Source organism: Nannospalax galili, unplaced genomic scaffold, assembly GCF_000622305.1.
Source record: "Nannospalax galili isolate Female #2095 unplaced genomic scaffold, S.galili_v1.0 scaffold1029, whole genome shotgun sequence".
Taxonomy (NCBI): domain Eukaryota; kingdom Metazoa; phylum Chordata; class Mammalia; order Rodentia; family Spalacidae; genus Nannospalax; species Nannospalax galili.
In genome coordinates, this window is record NW_008359198.1 from 1,385,765 (window position 1) to 1,395,006 (window position 9,242).

At 42.5% G+C, this 9,242-nt stretch overlaps 1 protein-coding gene across 3 annotated transcripts in view; it reads left to right on the plus strand.

The window, feature by feature from the left end:
- The window catches only part of Trmt6 (tRNA methyltransferase 6), a 12,724-nt gene extending 12,162 nt beyond the window's left edge, over positions 1 to 562 (plus strand). For all 3 annotated transcript variants that reach the window (XM_008822840.2, XM_029558511.1, XM_008822841.2), the window contains one exon: positions 297 to 562. In XM_008822840.2, coding sequence (XP_008821062.1) covers positions 297 to 488 — 192 coding nt within the window. In that variant the 3' untranslated portion in view covers positions 489 to 562. The remainder of the gene's footprint in view (positions 1 to 296) is intronic.
- Positions 563 to 9,242: the final 8,680 nt, after the last annotated feature.

Sequence of the window (9,242 nt, forward strand, 5' to 3'; positions counted from 1 at the left end):
GAAGAAACAGTTAGGTGGTATAGGTAGAAGACTGGAAATATATATATAGGTAGAAGACCCCTTCTCCACATAAACTGGCCTTCAATTTGAGAGAAAGGCTTCAGTTTTGTTTTGTTTAAATCACTTAGTTTCTCCAATTTCCTCTGAACTGCTGTAAAAGAATCTCCTTAGAAATTCATCATTTTAAATCTTTAAGAGAATTTGTCATTTAAATCCTGGTTTTTGCTAAGCATGCCGTTAGCACGGTTTCTAAGAATGCTGCGAGCCGTGAATTCCTATTTCTCTGTCTTGATTAGGTCTTGCCAGATCGAAGTCATCCCAAACTGCTGATGAGCGGAGGTGGAGGGTACCTTCTATCAGGCTTCACTGTTGTCTTGGACAGCCTTCGAGCAGACCCCAGCCTCAAGTCCAGTGCAGGCACTTTAGACTCATATAAGGCTGAGGAGCCAGCAGCCAAAAAACAAAAATGTACAGAGCCTGGCTCGTAACCCTTCAAAGATTAATTAATGTTTGTTCCACAGCATTCTGCAATTGATCATTAAACTTTCAATGTTATTACAAATTGTATTTTTTTCCTGTCCTAAGAATGGCTATACTCCTCTTTGTGGGAAGGAGTGAGCCTTTTCATTTCTGACACAATAAGTTCAGTCAAAACTGCAACTCCAGTGTGCAGAAATAAATTACTCTGGTAATTCTGTTTAAACTCTCTGAGTACTTGTAAATACTCTGTAAATACCTTGAGAATTTCAGCATATTGAAAAAAAAAAAAAATGTATATATATATATATATGATAAAATTAAAATATTACTAAACATACAGTAGAAGAAAGGAAGGAATATAGGGGCAAAATTGGAAGGAAGACATTCCCTCCATCCCATTCTCTTCCACCTAAGCAATATGGAGGTGAGCTTTTGAGATTTGTATTACCAAAAATGTTCCCTGTTCTCTGCAGTGGAATAAGCTTTTATAAATGCTAGATGTTATTATTTTAATAGTTGATGACCTGAGTAAGATCGAAGCATTTATTTTACTACTCTCCCCCTTTTTGGTACATAGGAAGGTTAGTAGGCTACTTTTTGCGTTGATTCACCCATCTTACTGTCTGTATAAATAAAATGATTAGAATCTGTGTGTACTATTTAATTAAACCATTAATTTTTTTGCCCCTCTCCAGACACACAAACAGAATGTGCTGCCTATAGGGTATAGGGAGAGAATGGATGTACTAGTCATTTGAACCGTGGGACAGTTCTGTGCAGGACCTAAGCACTCGTGTTGGTGTCAATTCCTGTCAAGTGTGTTTTCAAGTGCCTTTTTTTGGTGGTTTTTCATACTGGTCTGAAGGCCTGCCAGGATGAGGTAGGTGGCCTTTATCAGCTCTAGAAAATAATCAGATTATCCTCTCTATTGCAAAAATTAAAATGTTTAGAGTAATCCAAGGCTCCTGTGCATTTGAGAATCTTCAATCTATTGCCCACTAGAACACGTTCATCATGTGCAGTGTTCATGTCATCATAGAACAGGAGCACATCATCCAGCAAGGAGCATCTCAGAATAAGAATTCTTAATAGCATGTGCTGTTCTGATAATGTGTGCTGTGATTGCCAACAACTACGATTTTGATTCTTTTTTCTCTAAACAGTTGTTTTTAAAGAATAAAAGTTTCCGTCTGTGACCCATGTGTTGTTAATGATACAGTCAGTGATGTGCTGATCCCACTGAGCCAACAGTGACACATAGTGTGTGGTAGAGAGCACATCTGGGTGGATCCTCACTGAACTCGTAGCCAGCTCACTCACCAGTCAGGTTTTTAGAACACAAAACTCACAGATGAGATTCAGTAGGGGCTGATACCTCCTGACTACCTCAGCAGGCTTCCAGGTCCATTCTATTCTCCTACTACATCATCCTCAGAGGGAGGGGTCTAAGGTAACCTGCCAGAGCCTTTTATGCCTGGAGAAGAGCAAACTGATCAAAATGAACATCTTTTGTTTTGGGTCTTTTTGAGACAGCCCCCGCCCCCCAGCTGGCCTGGAATTCCTTATGTGGATGAGGCCGGCTGGCCTGGCTCTACCTCCCTGGTACTAAAGCTGTAACCACCATGCCCCTTTTGAAGTTTTCTCAGAATTTACTTCACCTTTAAGTGCACAAGACTTAGATAGAAAATCTAGAATCCACTTGACTTGTTAAGCAGGGTACTGAGTCTTCTGATCCTGCAGTACTTATTCAGGAGGTTGAGTTGGGATAGAGTTTGAATTCCTGTTGTTTGCCAGTGTCCTCACCTGGGGGCTGCATTGATAGCCTTTACTTTGCTGCCCCTGTTCTAGATGCCCTGAGGACAAGACAGCTATGTAGCTCTAAAATGAACAGCCAGTGGAAGCAAATGAATGGATTGTTCATAGAATCTGGATATCTAGCCACCAGAAGAGTTAGTGGACTAGCACTTCAGTGAGTAGCCACCCAAGTCTGTCCTTTCTCCACTGGCCTAGGGTACTTGCAATATATATGCACTGAAATGTTTTTGGCTTAAAGGTACACTAAAATATGAGGGATATCTTACTAGGTAATTTGATTATTGATGGTATGTGGGAAAGTTAAAGGATTTTGTGTGTGCATGTGTGCACTTGCACACACATGCAGGCACACTCATGCCACAGCCATGGGTTCCAGGCTTGTGTGGTAAGCGCTTCTACATGCTAAGCCATCTCACCTATCCTAAAAAATAGTTTTAATACATATGAAGGTATTGATGGTACATACAATGCCAAATAATAGAATGTTTTAAACATCCAAGATTTGCAGTACTCTGACTTTATAAGGCGTTAAAATGCAGTGTTAGGATAGAATATATCTAACATCTTACTTGAAGTGTCTCTAGGATAATACTAATTTTTGTATATGTAAAAAAATTATGTAGACCAGTCTGTGAGTAAAGCACCTGCACACAGGCCTGGCAACCTGAGTTCCATCCCCAGAACCCACTTAAGGTGAAAGGAGAGAACAGCCTCCGCAAATTGTCTCTGATCTCCATATGCCTGATGACCCACATATCTCTCTCATACACACACATGAAATAATTTTTTTGAAAGATTACAGAATTTCCTTGGGCTTAAGTATGAGCACAGGTTCGATTGCAAGAGGCCATGGACAACTACTGAAGGAGCCAAGGATAAACTTCACTGTCCTATTAACATGTATAAGATGCCCACAGCTTGTTTTGCCATTTTCAGGAAAATCCATAGCTTTCCATTGGAGCAAATATTTTAATTGAATATGAGTTTTGTAAAACTATACTAATCCTCCAAGAGATTAAGTCCTGTGTCCTTACGACATACAACAATTTTTTTAAATTGTGTGTGTGTGTGAGAGAGAGAGAGAGAGACAGAGAGAGAGAGAGAGAGAGAATGTGAGTGCAGGTACATGCATGCCATAACTGACCTTCATCAGAGGACAGCTAAAAATCAGTTCTTCAGGCCTATGCAGCAAGCACTTTTGTCCTCTGAGCCATCTTGCTGAGTCTAAAACATTTTTTTAAAGTCACAATTGGGACTGGGAAGATAGCTTATGAGTAAAGCAGTTGTCACCTAAGCATGAAGACCTGAGTTCTAACCTAAGAACCCATGTAAAGCCAGGCACAGTAGACTATACCTGCAGTCCCAGTGTACATGCAGAAAGATGGGAGGCAGAAACAGCTGAGTCCTTCAGAAGCTCATGGGCCAGCTAGCCTGGAGCACCGAGAGGCAAACAAAGAGACCCTGTCTCAAGATGAAAGCAAGAAGTCACCCAAGGTTGTCTGACCTCTGCTCATAGGCCATGCTGCATGCATATTTGAATTCACACAAAGGAGCATATCATACATACGTACACATACAGCATACAAAAAGAAAAAAGATTAAAAACACAATTACGCTCTAAAGATTGCAGTGTCCAATGTTTATCAAATTTCTATGGCTTGCAGGATAGCAGATCAGTTGTTGGGACTTAGACCCTGTCAAAGGGACTGCTTCCTGGGTGGTCTGTTATACCACAAACCAGATGACACCCAGCTTTCCCATGTACATACTTTGTAGCCTGCCCTAATCATCTTACAGACCACTGTTATGCAGCTAATTGAATGGTCTCCTTTGAGTAGGTTCAGAGTCAATAGACATGGCCACATCATCTTTGCTAGCAAGTCACACTAGAGGGTGTTTGTTGTTGGTGGCAGCAGTTTGGTTTGGTTTGTTTTTGTTTATTGGTTGATTGGTATACTGATTATTAATATTTTACTCATTGCTAAGAAAAAATACTTGGTGAAAGAAACTTAAGGATGGAAGGGCTTATTTTGGCTCACAGTTTGAGGGTATCTCCAATACGGCAGGAATGTCATGGAGATAGGCGTGAGGCTGCTGGTCACATCATGTCCAGTCCGGGGAAAGGCAGTGACTACTGAGGAGCAGCTAGCTTTCTTTTTGGCAGTACAGAATCCAGCCCTGGGAATGGTGCCTCCCACGTTTGAGGTAGATCTTTCCACCTTGGTTAGCCTAATTCGGATAGATAATCCCTCACAGGCATGTCCAGAGGCTTGTGTCTTTGATGATTCTAGATCCTATCAAGTTGACAATATTAGCAATCACAAGTCTACCCTTTGTCAACTTGACATCCAAATGTATCACTTTTTAAAGTGTGTGTCTGTTTCTCTGTATGTGTACACAGAGTGCATGTAACACAGCACATATGTGGAGCTCAGAAGATGACTTGTCTTTATGAGATCTGGGATCAGACTCAGAGTTTTCAGGTCTGTGTGCCAACCATTTTCCACTGAGTCATATCTCCAGCCCCTAAACATGCCACTTTTAAAAAATATATTTTTATTATTTTTATTTCATGTGTATGAGTGTATTGCCTGCATGTATGTGAGTGCACCCGTGTCATACAATGCCATGAAGGTCAGAAGAGGGCTTCAGATTCCCCTGGAACTGGAGTTAAGGATGGTTCATAGCTGCCCTGTGGGGGCTGGGAATCAAACTCTGGTCCTCTGCAAGAGCAGTCAGTGTTCGTAACCACTAAGCCATCTCTTTCCTTTTAAATCTCAACCTTTTACTCCTTGTCCCCCATAGACTGATGACCATCTTATAATGCAAAATATATTCAGCCCCCATAGTCTTTAACATTTCCTACACTATTGACTTTTACATTTATTTACAAAGTCTGAGGTCTAAGTCTTATTTGAGACTCAAGATAATCTCTTAGCTGTGAGCTCCTAGAAAACCCAAAGCAAGTTACATATTTCTAATATATAATGATGAATAAACATCCCCATTCCAAAAGAAAGACCAAAACCCAACAGAGCAAACACCAAATCCTGAAGGCCCGTGTCTACTATCTGAGGCTCACCATGGAGTAATTCGGGCTCCCCAGCTCCACTGCCTGAAGCATGCACGGCCTCTCTCCTGAGCCACCTCCACACCATGTACAGCTTTCCTCAGTAGATGTCCCATAGTTCTGACATTTCCAACATCTTGGGGTCTCCACCCAAACTCAGGTTTTATGTTCACAGTTTCACACAGTGACCTCTCAGGGGCTCTGACCCGACTATATACTGTCTGGCATCAGCATTTCTCTGAAACTATAAAGTAAAAACCCATAACTCATTCAGTCTCGCATCTTATCTGCAAAACCAGTAATGTGGATAATGCTGCCAAGTTCTGCTGTCAGCCTGGAGTGGAGCCTGGCTCCTGTGTACCACAGCTGCAGTAGCCTCTGTGTGCTGACCTGGGGAAACAGTTTCCTAGCCAGATGTTTTCCAGGAGCACAGAACCCCTTTGACAGTTTAGGCTTTCTCCTTTCAAATGAATTTACATTTTCATAATATGACCCCTTTAGGTAGTGACTTATCCTCATGGCACCTTTCCTATTGTCCCAGTGCAGAGCAAGAGGTTTCTCTCTATTACAGCCACTTTTTTAACACTTGCCTCAACTGCAACTGTAAACTTACTGCAGCTGTCTTCGTTGACCAGTTGCACATACTTTATCTCTTTCTGCCCAACTTCTTGTTCCATTTCACTATAGACCTGGATAATAGTGATACCTAACAACTATGCCGTGAACTGAACGCTATACTGCCTTGAAATTTCTAACACCAAAGAAGTTAGTCTGTTGATTTTTAATTTGGCCTCATGCGAATCCTCAGGACACAGGCAAAATGCAACCAGATTATGTGGCAGACTTATCACACAGATGGCCTCTAACCCTGTTCCTGATAGAGTCCTTAGTCCTTCCTGAAACTCCATGGGCTAACCCTCCCCTGGCCATGTTTCCCTCCACATTCTTGTATTATGCCTTAAGCTTGATATTTACTCAAAAATGACCTTGAAATCTTGATCCTCATGCCTCCGCCTCCCAATTACAGGCATGCACTGCCACACCTGGCTTGGATAAAGGATTGAAGCAAAGATCTGTGTTGACATAGCCTTATGCAATGATCTCTAAGCTAATGAACATGGAACCCATGTGTATTAGTTACTTTTCTGTTGCTGTGATAGAAGCACTGACCAAAGCAACTTATAGAAGGAAGAGTTCATTTGAGCTTACAGTTCTGGGAAATTATAGTCCATCATGGAGAGGAGGCATGGTGGCAGGAGGTGGCTGGAACAGGAGCAGAAAGCAGAGGCACATCTTCAAGCAGGCACAGGAAGCAAGAAAGTGACTTGAGATCTGGCAAGGCTTAAGAACTCTCTAAGCCCGCCCCCAGTGACATGCTTCCTCCAGCATGGCCACACCTTCTAAGACCTCCGAAAACAGCACCACCAACTGGGGACAAAAATGTCCAAATACTTGGAGCCCATGGGGGACATTCTCATTCAAATCATCACACCCTGAGATGTGTCCCTTTGCCACAGCAGACTCATTTGCCTTTGCCTGAAGTAGACAGTGTGCTGCTGTAGGCCATTGCTCTTAGTCATGTATTTGGCCTTCCTCATGGTAACTGGGGGAACAAGGAGCTCAGGCCAGGTTCTGAGGGTGGACAAAACTGCTGCAGACACTGACACAAACATACCAGACCTTTAAATCACAGGAAACTAATACAGGCCTTTCATCTCCATTTTTCATTTTTATTAATAACCCGAGCTTTTGGAATTTGCCTGAAATATTAAAATAAGACAAGAAAGACTTTGACATTTCGTTTTCACACTGCAGCAAACAAAGCACTAAAGAAAGCTAGTTTTACAATGTGGGCAGGCTCATTCTGCTGGTTGTCTTGTAAGCTTAGCATTACATTCTAAACCAAGAAGCTTGAAAATGTGGAGCCATTAATCCAGAGAGTAAACAGCAGGACATCTTTGCTTTCTGGGAGGACTTTTCCCCAAGTCCTCACTCACGTTCCCCAAATTAATACTCAAGGGGGGCAAAGTGGCTTCTCACAGTTCTCTATCTTTTGTGAGTGACATAAGGTAAGGCATATATGTGTGTGACCTAAAAAGAATATGACAAGATAAACCAAATGTTAGGAACGTAGAGCCCACAAGCCAAATGTGGACCACTGCTAGCTAGGAATGGCTTTTACATTTTTAAATGGTTAGAGGCAAAGAAACACAAAATCTAGTGATGTGGAAATAACATGAAATTCAACTTCAGTATCCGTAAATGAAGCTGTGATGGAACAACCATCCCTGTTTATGTCTTTTTAAAAATTATCTATTTTTATTTTATGTGTATGAGTGTTTTCCCTGAATGTATGTCAGTGTACTGTGTGCATGTAATCCCCACGGAGGCCAGAAGAAGGTATCAAGTCCCCTGGAACTGGAGTTGCAGATAGGTGTTAGTCACCATGGGATGCTGGGAATTGAATCCCAGTTCCCTGAAAAAGCAGTCAGTGTGCTTAACCACTGAACCATCTCTCCAGCCCCCCCACCCCCAACTGTTTATGTCTTATCTACAGCCGCTTTTCCATTGTGGCAGAGCATAATAGATGTGATAGAGACTAATGGCTTCAGAGCCCAACATAATTGTTTCAGGGACCTTAAAGAAAAAGTCTGTGGGTCACCAAAATGGCTCAGTGGGTAAAGGCACTTACACCAAGGCTGACGACCTGAGCTCAGTCTCCAGGACCCACATGATATTAGGAGCGAACTGATACCTGAAAGTTGTCCTCTGCCCTCCACACACGTGCAGTGACACACATATAAAATAAATAAATAAAATATAACACTTAAAAAAGGAAAAAGGGGGCTGGAGAGATGGCTTAGTGGTTAAGAACACTGGTTGTTCTTGCAGAAGACCCAGGTTCGAATCCCAGCACCCACATGGTAGTTAACAACCCATAATTCCAGTCCCAGGGGATCCAACAACCTCTTCCAGCCTCCACGGGCATTGCACGACACAGGTGCACTTACCTACATGCAGGCAATACACGCATACACATAAAAATAATACATTTTTTAAACAAAAAGGAAAAAGAAAAAGGTTTCTGGGACTAGGAAGATGGCTCAATTTTGCACTTGCCTTCCAAGCATGGTAGTCTTAAATTCAGATCCCCAGAACACACAGTAAAGCTAAGCAGCATGACAGGCTCTTGTAATCCCAGCATTGTAGAGGCAGAGATAGGGGATGCCCTGGGCATGATGGCTAGCTGGACTGGCCAATTGACATGCCCTACGTTCAGTGAGAAACCTTGCTTCAGTAAATGAAGTAGAGGGCCAGGTATGGTGGTATACATCTTTACTCCCAGCACTTGGGAATTAGAAGCAGGTAGATCTCTGTGAGTTTGAGGCTAGCCTGGTCTACATAGCAAAGTCTAGGCCATCTGGGGCTACAAAGTGAGACCCTATCACACACACAAAAAAAAATCCACAAAGATAAATAAGTGGAGAGTGACTGAAGAAGACACCCAGTGTTAACCTTGGGCCTCCACACACATATACACATGTACATCTGTGCTCACAAACATGAAAACACATATGCATTCATGCACGCACATAACACCCACATATACACCAAAAAGAAAAGAAAAGGCTTGCTGATCCCTGATTTTAATGAAGTGGTGAAGCCCAGGGAAAGCAGAGCTGCATCTGTTGCAACAGTGGCTGTGGTTAGGAGTGTGCAAAGGTCAAAGCTGCCCTGGTCATCTTACCTCAGCAGCTGCACTGGACACAAGTGCCACACTCCCTGCTGCAGTTTCTACTCAGGGTCAGGGACACCAGTCTCCCAGGTGCCCTCCTACCTTGAATTCATTCCCCAACTCCTCCTCAACTCTGAGACT